We start from the raw sequence: 14,151 nt of genomic DNA on the forward strand, positions 1-14,151 counted from the left end.
CTGATGAGTTTTTACATTACCAGGTCTCGTGGCCATCTTCTTTTCAGGTGCCTTGGTGGATTGGCAGGAATGTAAGAGGAAGCAAGGTTAGAAACTAGTTGGATTCGATGGTTAGGAAGTTTATAATGGAAGGAATGATATCCAGTTCGGGCCAGATCGGTTACATATGGAACATTAAGGTCTTTATTTATGATTTTATTTGTGACAAAGTATGGAGCATTGTGGATTTTACGAAAGATTTGGATTGTAAAGATTGGATACGAAAGGACTCGATATTACAGTCAAGTAGATCTTTTTTAATGAATTGGAAGTTTAGACCGTTTGTCTAATAAGTGCTGTAATAGTCGAGAATCTATTAACAGTCTTGTATAAGGATTCTAGGTTAGTCGTTTGTCCAGATGTAGTCCAAGGTAGCGGATCTGTTCGACAGGAGTAATAGCAACATTATCAAAGTATACTGTGCAGTCGGTAGATTTACGACGAAGCGTAAAGGTGATTTGATGGGATTTATTTTTATCCTCCAAGACACCATTCTTCGAGGGCTGTGATAGGTTGGGAGTTATTATTAACTGCGAGCACACATGTATCATTGGCATACGTGGTGAGAATAGCGTTAGGATTGGTTGGGATATCAGCTGTACAGATGGTGAAGAGGATGGGACCAAGAATACTACCTTGAGGAACACTAGCGGACTGAAATAAATGTAAGCACGATTAGCACTTTCCGTGATAAATACCGATTTAAATTTACACCATGTTGATACCTCGTTATTCTACAAAATGTTGATTTTTGAAAAATGTATTTTGGGAACTTCAGAATGTAAAAAATCCATTATGGCAGCAAATTTATACAATTTTTAAAAAAGCTTCTATATTTTTTCTTGCTGTGGGAACCTGTAAAGCTTTTCCGCCGCCATTTTGCTGTTTATATTCATTTGTTGAAAGGATATAATAATTTTTTTCTGTGTTAAATGTCTGAAATTTCACATCGCAAAAGATATTTATTATTTTAAAAAAATATTCAGAGAGGTAAAAAATCACGTTTTACGCACTTCAATATTTTTCTAAACTTTTAATACGTTAAATAGGTATCAGCAACAAACGAAAAAATTAATAGCTTGGTTTTTTTTTAAATTCTATTCAACCAAAAAAAAAATCTACTGTTCTATTCAAATAGTTTTCGAATCTTAATAAATAAGAGAGGTCCATTCAATCTTTTTTTTTTTTAATTTACTCTAATTAAATGTGAGTAATTGTTTTTTTTTTTTTAATGATTCATAAAATCATCACTCCTAAAAAGGACAATATAAAGAAATATATATTCTGTGTAGTATATTTACGTTTAACGAAGAGTTTAGTCAAACAAAACAACAGAAAACATTACAATGCGTAAATGATTCCGGGTAAAATGTGAAATACTTGCTATGATAACGCTTCAAAGTAAATTATTAGCTAATGCGAACTGTAGAGCTGGTTTAATTATATACATTCATTTATTTATTTCCACCTTTTTCTTTTTTTTTTTTTTTTTCATAACCCCTATTTCTGAATTTATGGTTTTTAGCATGAATATATATTTTGATTCTGCACTGTTTCCTTCTTCTGTAGTGGCCTACATTTTAAGTAGAGTTTTTGAGTTGTAATTTTGTTGTAGTTGGCTGCCACTTATTTCCACCTTCCCCTTTTACGGTCCTATATCATATTACGTTCTATATTAGCTTAAAACAGGGAGAGGAGACTTTAAATTTAAAGGAAATTGAAAGCATTGCCTTTTTTAATGTTATGATTTCCTCTTGTGTTGTTTTGTCATGCCGTTTTTCAATTTCAGGCGCTTTTTAAACAACAAACTATCAGATATACATACCAATATGTATCTATCAATAACTTATTTCGTCAGGGGGTTACGAAAAAAAAGAAATGTTAATACAATTCAAAATTTTCTATCAACATGTAAATAATAAATAAATAAAAATATTTTAATACTGAATTCTTTCATTTTATCATTTTTTTTTTTCATTTTCAGGGCGAAAAACTGAAACTGGTTATCATCACCTGTTTTCTATTTTTTGTAACAGACAAAAAATCATATTAAGATGTTGATTCGTGTTGCTTTTATGACATCTATTATTACGGAGAGGTTTTGCTAAATCTAACCTTGTGCAAGCACAAGAGAAAGAGGGGTTTAGAATTTAACTATTACTCCTCTATACTTTGGACTCCTATCAGTGGTATTAACAAACGTCAGGGGAATATTCCTGCAGCGAATTTTTCTTAATTTTATTACTGTCATATGTAGCGTTAAATTAAAAAAAAAAAAAAACTTCACAGATTTCTTTGTAGATGAATTGTAAATTTTTTTATAATTTTAGTTCGATATATTAATAAAAAATAAATCTTTTTTTTTTTTATAAATGTATTAGTTGTATCTGAATTAAAAATTTAAATCAATTCTAAGGGCTAGATTCAATGCGGATTCAACTTTGAATCAGTTCCTTATTTTTTAGTTTTCTAGATTAAACAAAAAAATAAATAAAAATGTTTTTGAACACTATTTTTGGCGATAACACTTCTTAAGTATTATTATATTTCAATGTACTAAATAAATAAGGAATACAGAATCATTATTTTTTTTTTCAAATGCATGATGATACATTTCAAAATTTAAATTCATAAAATAATTACAACAAACTTTCGAGTGATACTTTTTGTTTTTTTTCCATAACCCCTATTTATGATTTCATTTATGGTTTTTAGCATGAATATATATTCTGGTCCTGCACTGTTTCCTTCTTCTGTAGTGGCCTTCATTTTAAGGAGTTTTTGACTTGTATTTTTGTTGTAGTGAGCGTTCTTCGAATTTTATAATGTGCGACTCTGTTAATCTGACATTTTATAATGTTCACTCTGAAGATCATATGATAGATCTTCAGAGTGATAGATATGTTGTGGAACCAATTAATTAAATTTGTAGGGATTTTCAAAAATGGGAATGAATCATTTTTTTTTTAATAAATTAAAATGAAACATCATTGCAGTTAAAAAGCGTTTGATGAGTAATACTAATGGAATGAGTATTTGTTTACTCATATAAATATTATTAATGGTAATTAAGATAAATACTACATCGATCTTAAAACAAATTATTTAATGCTCAACGATAATATCTAAATATTCAAAATTAAAAAAAAAAAATTAAAGATGAAGTCAGAAAATATGAAGATGTAATATTTCAAGGTCCAGTTATCACTTATTAAATAAATGTTTCAGAAATGTAAACAATAATCTCATACTTATTATGGAGCTGTGAGGTGGGTGAGGAGGAGAAGGAGGAATATGAATTTTTTTTCTATATTATAAAAGATTTTTTAGATTAAGGTGATAAAAGTTTATTAATAGTGTCTGCAGATAAATAAATTTGACTGTGTTTTAATGGATAATTGACTAATTAGATATTAATGTTTTGACCTGGGCAGAATAGCCTGAATGAAGTTTTTAGAGTGGTTTAAATTATATGTTTTCAAAGTGGTATTGAGTAGATTGTCCCTGAAGATGGCCGGATTGGCCGAAACGTTGGACGTATAAAAGAAATGAAAAGTTTTGAGACTATAATGGATAGTGTTTGAATTATTTATTTAAAAGATTTTTTATTAATAGAAAAACATTTAACAAAATATAAACTATATTAACTAATATAATAATATAACACTAACTAAAGTCGTAGTGAGAGAATGGCGTTGCTCAGTGGTAAGGCACTACTAACTCCAAGGTCCAGGGTTCGAATTCAGCTGTGAAAGATAATTATTTATTCTGTTACTGTAGTCCTGAGTTAATCCTGTGGATTCAGGAGACCTCCGGGGTCCACCCAGCCTCATAAAATGACTTTTCGTAATTGGGGAATCATCTGGCAGTCGAGCGTGATTCTGATCAAATAACCTCCTTTCACGACCGTTGGTACAGTAATAGTACTTCCTTACAGAGTACTGCATCCCTGATTCATCCTGGGAAGTAGCGGTACAGCTTTATTTATAATAGTAAGAGGGTATATTATTGTCATATTTAAAATTGATCAGCCCTGCTATAATTTAAATTAGAGTGAGCGAGTTCGCATAATTTTTGTCATTGAGTAAATTAACGTCAATAGTTTATTTCTATTAACATCAATTTCATATTATTAATTTAACCCATTTATGGAACTTTTTTTTTACAAACTTTTTTTTGTAGAATGATTGTTTAGGTGGTGGTCAAGAAAGGTACTCAAATAGTAGAAAAACTAACCCACGTTTCGCCCACCTTTGCCGGGCATCATCAGGGCTGAGTCTTAGGCAAGCAGGTTTTCACTTTTTGCCTTGGACTGAGCCATGATGAAGCCATTCAAAATAGAGTGAAACGTCAGTTACTAATAATATGTTTTTTTTTTCTGTTATTTTTGTACTTTTGACCGCCATTCGGGCTATCTTCTTACAACTATCACATATAGTCAACTAATAGTTTTCCTATTTTTTTTTTTTTTTTGTGTGTGTGTTTATACTATATCGATAGTTTTTTTAATTTTGCAACAGAATGTAAACACTATCAATATTTATTTATCATATAGGGGAATGATAAGGGTTGGGTTATTATACCGTAATAAAAATTGTTTAAAATATTGCAGATATATCCTATAATACTGAACATAATAAAATATTGATTGGTTCTATGTTGCATATGAGAAAAAAATTACAATTTAAAAATTAAATACATTTTTTTTTCAACTACTGAAGTTAGAGAAGAGTGCCTTTGTATTTATGGAGAAAACAACAAACTGTTTTCTTACTCAAAATTTTCCACTTGAATTTTACGAATTATAATTTATTTTTTTAATTTTTCGAAAAATGACTATACCTATGGTTTAAATCTCAAACGACCAATAAAATTTATTAGAAAATTAAAACAGTAACACTTATTTTCAAGCCGTGAAATAAAGGTATTTATGTGCCCTTTGTTACTTATTATCTTAGTATAATTTATATACTATTATATTACCCAATACCATCTCTTATTATATTATATATTTTCAATGTTAACAATACTTAGTAAATATAAAGACATGTAACTGGTAAACTGGTAAACACAAAAGCCTTTGGAAAGGAATTTAATAATTGTAATAGTATTGTACGACACAAGTAATCTTAATTAATATATATATTTCCTTCAGCAATTATGCAGGCATCCCATCGAGGACAGTATACATAACAAAACATACGTCAGAAAAGGTTATATGGCATTGTCCAATAGGCTCAGGTGCCGTTTTAAGTTGGTGCTACTCATGTATGGTCCTCTTTCGTTCTCTTTGAATGATCCGCCAGGACAAAGTTCAGGCTGCTTCTCAAACTTCGGAGTTTATTGTTGTAGAACAATAGTGAAAGAACGGTTCATCATGAAGTATCGTATGATGGACTGCCTTATGTCCTAACAGTTCCAGTGGTACAGTTCCAGTGAGGTGGATTACCTTCCAGTGTGAGTATCTTCTTGATAAGGTGAGGAACCAGCTCAACGTAACTACACAAAGGAGGCAGATCATGACGGACTACTGCTATTTCTTTTCACACCGTTCTATTTTATTATCTTACTCTTAAGTCATTCACTATCTTACCCTCCGATATTATTTGCAAAAATGACGCCTTTTTATCATTTTTTTTTCTGACTTCCCAAAATGTTAACAGTAGCAAGACGAAAAAATGGAGGCCAGGTACCGAGGATATTATGAAGCTGGTTTTTTGCTATATAAAATGGGTTGATCACCGAGTATTCCTTTCAATGAGCGAAAAGAGATCACTTTGCTTATGATCTAAACTGTAATTTCAAAGGTTAATGTACTCTCCTATTAATCATAGCTTGAACTAAATTCTAAGGCCTTTCTCAATAAACTATCTGGACTGGTATGTCTTAAAAACAACATTTAACGGTTTTATGTTTTTATTTTCAAATTATTAACAAATTTTCTCACTTATTATTTTTTTTTTATATTTGGAACATTTATTGCATAGAAAGCAGGTATTTTGTTTGAATAACGAATATTTACAGTAGGTTTTTAATTATTTTAAAGATAAAAATCTAATTACAGATTTTCTTTCCTAGAAAGTTGCTTGTTGTTATTTGTTAATATGAAGAATATCATGAATTAATATCAATATACCTCATTTTGTCAATTTCATCTATTGCTCCTTGAAATATTCTCATATACATGAAATGCATAATTTAAAATTTAATACACAACATAATTTAAACAATACATAATGTTAGATTATTCAACATTGTTTAAATAATGTTATGTAATAAATTTTAAATCATGTTTATGTATAATAATATTTAGAAAAGATATAGACGCAATTGACAAAATGAGGTATATTAGTATATGTATATGGGATAACCCGAAACGTGGTATAACAAATAATGCCCATATTTTAAATGAAGTTTTTTTTTTTTTTAACATCATCATATTAACAAATAAAAATCTAATTTTGAAGCTTTAGCTGTAACAAGTGTTTACAGAAATACACTTTTGATATACAATATTTTGCTCAGTTCACATTCACAAAGATTTTTACTGATATATACAAACAGATGTAACCTTACATTTACCTACTGTTAAATAAGCATTTAATAATTATTTATACACAAATTGTAATCAATTTACAATAAATACATTTACAAAAGATTTGTCGCAATATCATTATGCTATGAATAAACTAATTAAATGAAATAATGGCGCTCTACGATCTAATCACGTTTTTGTTTTGAGCCGAAAACAAAACGTTTTACAAATTTTATTATTAAATATAAAAATAAAAATACTAAGCTAAAACATCCCAATAAGAACAAAATTATTACTGACATCACATCCAGCAATAAATATTGGAATATATTTAAATCTAAAGAAGCTGGTCTAAGATGCTTGGCACCATTATGCCTCAAAACGTACTCCACCCAATACACAGCCTTCTCTAAAGAACTTTGGTCTTTGTCTTGGAGAATCAGGGATCTCCTTTCTATATTCTTCTTGAATCTATACAAGAAATACAAATTAATAAAATAATTCAAATTAAATACAAGAAACGTTATTATTAACATCATAGACTTACTCGGGATTGTTAATGACCGAATTGATGGTAAACACTAAACTTTCAGCTGTTAAGTCAAGGTAACTCAAAACTTTGGCGAACCCTTCTTTTTCCGCAAACAAAGCATTGTAAAATTGATCGGAGAAGAAAGGTATCATAACAAGAGGTACTTTGTGATATATTGCCTCGGTCAGTCCATGTATACCACCGTGGGTAATGAAGAGACGACAGTTAGGATGGGCTGGAACGTAAATTTCATTAGTTTTGTTTTGGAAGAGTAATAGAATTATTGAAATATGTATGATATATTTCAATATAATAATATGTATCTTATGAACAATGGCAATTAGTCATTATTTAAACCATAAAATATCTTGTGTGAACATTAAAAATTAAATGAAAGAAGGGTTCACCTAAAATTCCATTTTGAGGCAGCCAGTCCTCTATTATAACATTTTTAGGCTTGTTCGGAATTTCTGTTTCCCACTTCATAATAACATTTTGCTCTAACTGTCCAAATGCGGACATAAAAACGTCAGTAATTTCTTTAGGTATGTAAGATGTATTTACAATGCTGCCAAAAGTAAAATATATAACACCATTTTCCGATTCGTCCAACAATTTTTGATATTTCTGAAAAGGTATAAAATACTAATGAACAAACACAAAAATATATATAGGAAATAATAATAGTTATAGATACGATGAAATAAAAACTCAACCTCACTCAGCCCACCGCCTGCATGGGTCGTCATACCTCCAACCTCTACTATGTTAGGGAGGTAAGGTCGAACATATCCCAATGAGAAGTGGGCATCAACTAGGACCAGGGAAATGTTTCGCAGCATATCAATTAGTGGTGGAAAATCATATGTACCATTGTAACTTAAATACTTCCTCATTAAACTTTCCTATTAGAAAAAAATATAGAAGATAAATCTTAAAAATATAAATTACACAATGTTGAAAGAATATAAATTTCAGACTGCAAAAATGTTAAATAAAAATAGTGAAATGAATTTGTTAGATTATATGTATAATATAGATTAACAAGGCTACCTTTAACAGCATAAATAAATTTTTTTTAAAAAATGAAATAGGAACAACTAATGAATAACAAATATATAATTATGAAAATCGAATACTGAATTGTCTAATACAACATTTAATTTTAGCAATGTACCTAATTCATTACCACCAATATTAAGCTATATTTATAACAAAGGTCATTTACCTGTTCTGGTATGAAATAATAAGATAAAAGAATTTCCTGAAGGTTGACTAGCGTGTTCATCAGCCGTTCCTTGAAGGTCATGTGATCAGTGACCGTCATCCGATAATTCGGAACATAAGAATACGGATTGACATTACCAGTAAGGTAAGATGACCAAGCAGAAGGAATATGGGCAGCGATGCTAATAACTGGAACATTGAACACATGCCCGAAAGCAATAAACATTTCGTACATATAAAGCGATTCTGATATCATCAGATCGAATTTGTGATTTCCTTCTATCACCTCTCTTAAACAATTTGCTTTCAGGCACTTCTCAATCAATTGTACTCCCACTTTCCTCATAAAAGGATACATCAATAATGGATGAGAATATTTAATAATATCTTTAAGAGTATCTGGTTCTGAAATAAAATAAAAACAAATAAATACGATCGTTTCAAATATTCAAGTGTGATTCTCAAACATTGGGCCTTCTTCAGATCCTATTTATAAGAAATAAAACTCATATCCAAAAAAATTTTTTATTGATATTTACAACTGTACATAAAATACATCAAGTAAATTTGAGGAAATCATAAAGGTATGGTAACAAGCATGTAGAGGAACAACCCAGTGGTAGCACTCTAAAAACATTTTTACAATATGAAGTCTAGAGGCCATCTTTTTTTGAGACGCCTCGGAAGATTGTCCGAAATGGAAGAGGAACCAAGGTTAGAAACTAATGGGTTTGAGTGGTTAGGGAGTTTATAATAGAAGGAATATCTGGTTCGGGCCAGATCGGTTACATACGGAACTTTAAGGTCTTTATTTATGATTTTATTTGTGACAAAGTAAGGTGCATTAAGGATTTTACGAAGGATTTTGGATTGTAAAGATTGGAAACGAGAGGAATTCTAAGGTTTAGTGGAACTCCAAAGCTTAACTCCGTATCTCCAGATAGGTCTTATTATTGTCATGTAGATCAGTCTTTTGTAATGAATTGGAAGTTTAGACCGTTTGTCAAGTGTCTCCAAAAATTAAAAAAAAAAATCGAAATTTGGTTAGCTCTTAGCTAGAACAAATATAAAGAAAAATCACAAAATATAATTTTCTTTCGATTTTTTCGCACCCATTACTGTGGCTTAAAAAATAGTCAATAGTCCAAAGCACCCACCACAATATTTTATCATCACATTTACTCCGTTCAATGCTTTGAACATTTTTTAAAATGATCTGATATGATGAGCTTTATAAAATCACTTAATTTTGAAATACTGAAAGTTAATATTATTACTATCGTTTCATAAGAATACAGATAATCATAAAAAAGGCAAAAAACTAAGTAATTTAGACAAAAGTTACTAACTGGTTAGTTTTCCTTTCCGGATGACCAGTGTAAGAGAAAAGAATAAAAATTGTGGCCAAGGTCAACTTTTAAACTCCAGGGCCTTTAAAATAGTGGAATTTATTAAAATGTCTATATTCTTTTTTTTTGGTAGCTATTATTCTTTGTCCACGCTAATGTTTTTTTCAGTGACATATTTTTGAATTTCTAACTGTTAAAAACAGACAAAAGATAAAATATTAATTAAATTCATTTTTGTTAGCTTTCAATACTTATACTCAATCAAAGACTTATACAATAACGTTTTTTCCAAAAGATGATGTAAAAATAAAACGTCAAAAATGTTACTCTGATGCAATGATAATTGAAGTTCTATTAGTAAAACATTCCAATATAATTAATTTATTACGTCTACCAGAAAGAAATGTTTCTTTAGGCCAAACAGTTATAAGCAACATGAGTGAATGATGATCTATGCAAACTATTTTGTTTAAAGTAGACTTGAAAATTGCCCTTTGTTTGATCATAGCATACGAGCGCATACAAACAAGTGCTTTACTCACTGTTTTCAAACATCTCTTCTATCTTATTTTCCACCATTATATAGCTACAGTTCTCGATAGGAGCTTTATGTTCGAATGATGACACCATCGTGAGTTTGTGACCATTTTCTGACAGTTTCTTGAACAGAGGCGCAAAAGCATTGACGTGGCTCTTCGGCGACAATGGGAACATCAATAAAATGTTGGCGCCCGAGCAAGCAGAAAACAGAGTGAAAAGAGTAAGAAAAAACATTATTATTTCAACAGTTTTAACAAAGTCTAAGCCACAACTGAACAGCTCTCAGCTCCACATGTTTTTCAATGTAATGAACAAGTTTATCTTTATATATTTAAACAGTGATATCAGACACTGGATGACTGAATCCTCTGCTAATTTAACATCGTTTATTACAGAAGCATAGGAGTGCACTTTTTCTATTTTTTATTTTCTAACACTTTTAAAAGTTTCTGCAATCTAGGCTCATTATGGATTTTGTAGGGCGAATTTTATCGGAAGGCATAATCAATCAGTAACTAAAATACGAATAAATTTAAACATTTCGCATATATTATCGTTTTTGACACGTAAGTGTAAGAAAAATATGAAATTCATACCTCAGCTTCTTTTGAGTATAGCTGGAAGAAAAAGCTCCCCACACACTATCTTGATTTCTATATATTCCATGGTTTTTTTTTTCTAAAAGTGAAATAAGTTTATGGATGTCCATGGAGAATTTGAACCTCCTTCTAAAATTCATCACTAACCTCTAAGAACACATAAATGTTAAATAAAAATTAAAAAAACTATTTTTGTTTGTAAACTATATAAAAAATATCTATTTTTTTTTTTTTTTTTTTGAGTCAATCTTTCTTCTTGTAATAATAGTACACTAATGTAATGATTAATATATTAAATTAGTATTTTTTATTTAATATGAATAGATAACAAAATAAATCGAGTCTATTCATAGATTTTTTTAATTGATTTAAATGAAAATTGTATCGAAAGGATGTCGAGATTTAAAAACAATCAGACAACAAACAAAAACATCAATAGGCTCAAGACAACAAATTAATACAGATATTCTGAAGCAAGGTACACCCTAACTCTGGCGTAACATTATCCGTAGTTAGGAAAGAGATTAATAATTAAAACTGACATTTCCTTCTTAATCAAGGGTAAAATTTGCTGATAACAACTTAATGATAACACCTATCTATATGATTCAAGAACAAGCAGTCTCGCAATGAATGTTTAAAGAGCAACAGAATATTTTCGATTCTGAGAATATAAAGATATTTATTACCTGCGTGTATACATCGCTTCCCTACTTAGGTTGCAAAAAAATATCACTAACAATATAACATAAAATCGAGAACCCTTTTTTTAACCTCAAGTCTTAAATACGAATTTTTATAATTATCAGTAATAATATTCGAAAGCAGTGTTGTGTGACATAAACTTTATTTAATTTCTATAAAAAGACATAGAGACTAAGACATACTATGTACAATACTATCTACAGACATGTCTCCTAGAGTATCCTTCGACAACTTCATTCGTCTTATCTTCTCAACTCTAGCATCAGACTAAAAATCAGAATGATCTTATCTCACACATAAGAAGATAATATGTTCAGTGAGGAAAGAGGAGTTTAGGTCTATATTGGAGGTTATGTAATAAAGGAAAATATATATACTTTTAAATTCCTTTATTTTATGAATACACTTTAGAGGACATTTTTCCTAGTTGTTATTACCATATTTTCCATTTTATTTGAAAAATATTTATCATAAAAAAGTTGGTTATTTTGTTTGTAAAGTCAAGGATTTTACATTTGTTTCCTTTTTAAAAAAGTGCTTTTCTTATGAAATGGTTATAAGAAATAATTAACTAATAAGGTTCACATTCAAATAAACATTTTTACAAATATGTACAAATAAATGTTAATGCACTATCACCTACAGCTGACGTAGTACGAAAAAATAAATAATAATAAATTAATTAAGAAAATATATTTTGTATTCTGATTAAATTATCAATTATCAATTTTGATCATTTATCAAAAATATTTACATACTATGATTTAATCACGTTTTTGTTTTGAACTAATAATAAAACGTTTTACTAATTTTATTATTAAATATAAAAATAAAAATATTAAGCTAAAACATCCCAATATAAACAAAATTATTACTGACATCACATCCAACAAGAAATATTGGAATATATTTAAATCTAAAGAAGCTGGTTTGAGATGTTTTGCACCATTATGCCTCAAAACGTACTCCACCCAATACACAGCCTTCTCTAAAGAGCTTTGGTCTTTGTCTTGGAGAATTAAAGATCTCCTTTCTATATTCTTCTTGAATCTATACAAGAAATAAAAATTAATAAAATAATCAAATTAAATAGAGCAAACGTTATTATTAACATCATAGACTCACTCGGGATTGTCAATGACCGAATTGATGGTAAACACTAAACTATCAGCATTTAATTCAGTGTAACTTAAAACTTTGGCGAATCCTTCTTTTTCCGCAAACAAAGCATTGTAAAATTGATCGGAGAAGAAAGGTATCATAACAAGAGGTACTTTGTGGTATATTGCCTCGGTCAGTCCATGTATACCACCGTGGGTAATGAAGAGACGACAGTTAGGATGGGCTGGAATGTAAATTTCTTTAATTTTGTTTTTAAAGAGTAATAGAATTATTGAACTATGTACGATATAATGATCTATATTTCAATATAATAATATATATCTTATGAACAATGGCAATTAGTCATTATTTAAACCATAAAATATCTTGTGTGAACATTAAAAATTAAATGAAAGAAGGGTTCACCTAAAATTCCATTTTGAGGCAGCCAGTCTTCTATTATAACATTTTTAGGCTTGTTCGGAATTTCTGTTTCCCACTTCATGATAACATTTTGCTCTAACTGTCCAAATGCGGACATAAGAACGTCAGTCATTTCTTTAGGTATGTAAGATGTATTAACAATGCTTCCAAAAGTAAAATATATAACACCATTTTCCGATTCGTCCAATAACTTTTGATATTTCTGGAATGGTATAAAATATTAATGAACAAACACAAAAATAAATATAGGAAATAATAATAGTTATAGATACGATGAAAAAAAAACTGAACCTCGCTCAGCCCACCGCCTGCATGGGTCGTCATACCTCCAACCTCAACTATGTTAGGGAGGTAAGGTCGAACATATCCCAAAGAGGAATCAGCATCAACTAACACCAGGGAAATGTTCCGCAGCATGTCAATTAGTGGAGGAAAATTATATGTACCATTATAACTTAAATACTTCCTCATTAATCTTTCCTAATAAAAAAAATAGAAGATAAATATTACAAATATAAATTAAACAATGATGAAAAAAAATAAATTTTGGACTTCATAAATGTTAAATAAAAGAAATTTGAATGAGTTATGCCAACTGGACTAAAACTTTTCCACATTTAGATTTTTTTGTTTGACAAGATTCTAAGCGGCTGACTGAAGAAAATTTTTTTTTTGTAAAATCCTTAATAATTCGAATTTTTTTTTGCCAGCCCCCTACTAGACAAAACTTCTGCATTTAAATTTCCGTTGCTTGACAAGGTATAAGTCCATATTGAGTCTGTTATTATAAAACTAGGTTTTGTAATGAAAAATTAGTTTTGAAATTCTGTCTCCTTAAGGTATTAAAAATTACAGATTACTCAAGCACACATCTTGTTTATAAAAAAATTATGTAAACTCAAATATTTAATTTTTAACTAACGAATGGATTCTTCTTTAAAATAATTTTTAATGAAAAACCAATATATTGTTATGATTGCCGAATTATTTAAAAGAACATTTAATTTTAGCAATGTACCTAATTCATTACCACCAATATTAAGCTATATTTATAACAAAGGTCATTTACCTGTTCTGGTA

General features: G+C 29.4%; 2 protein-coding genes across 3 annotated transcripts in view; both read right to left on the reverse strand.

Annotated features, from left to right (window-relative positions):
* Nucleotides 1-5,991: 5,991 nt before the first annotated feature.
* On the reverse strand, nt 5,992-11,757 carry LOC106688944 (UDP-glycosyltransferase UGT5). Of its 2 annotated transcripts, XM_014433650.2 has the most exons (7): nt 10,819-11,757; nt 10,225-10,737; nt 8,335-8,738; nt 7,823-8,011; nt 7,514-7,733; nt 7,122-7,341; nt 5,992-7,045 (listed from the first exon to the last, which is right to left on the reverse strand). In XM_014433650.2, exons 2-7 carry the CDS (start codon nt 10,454-10,456, stop codon nt 6,760-6,762), a joined length of 1,551 nt encoding a protein of 516 aa, XP_014289136.1. In that variant the 5' UTR covers nt 10,457-10,737; nt 10,819-11,757; the 3' UTR covers nt 5,992-6,759. The 2 variants fall into 2 exon arrangements, with proteins under 2 accessions (XP_014289136.1, XP_066903204.1); XM_067047103.1 differs by having other exon boundaries at nt 10,225-11,757.
* Nucleotides 11,758-11,921: 164 nt separating this feature from the next.
* LOC106688941 (uncharacterized) overlaps nt 11,922-14,151 on the reverse strand; it is a 29,698-nt gene continuing 27,468 nt past the window's right edge. Inside the window, exons 17-20 of the mRNA XM_014433645.2 lie at nt 13,363-13,551; nt 13,054-13,273; nt 12,652-12,871; nt 11,922-12,576 (exon numbers count right to left, since the gene is read on the reverse strand). Of these exons, the coding sequence (XP_014289131.2) occupies nt 12,291-12,576; nt 12,652-12,871; nt 13,054-13,273; nt 13,363-13,551 (915 nt within the window). The 3' untranslated portion in view covers nt 11,922-12,290. The remainder of the gene's footprint in view (nt 12,577-12,651; nt 12,872-13,053; nt 13,274-13,362; nt 13,552-14,151) is intronic.

The sequence above is a fragment of the Halyomorpha halys genome, unplaced genomic scaffold (genome assembly GCF_000696795.3).
Source record: "Halyomorpha halys isolate HHAL.00 unplaced genomic scaffold, Hhal_1.1 Scaffold1240.1, whole genome shotgun sequence".
In the NCBI taxonomy this organism is placed as follows: domain Eukaryota; kingdom Metazoa; phylum Arthropoda; class Insecta; order Hemiptera; family Pentatomidae; genus Halyomorpha; species Halyomorpha halys.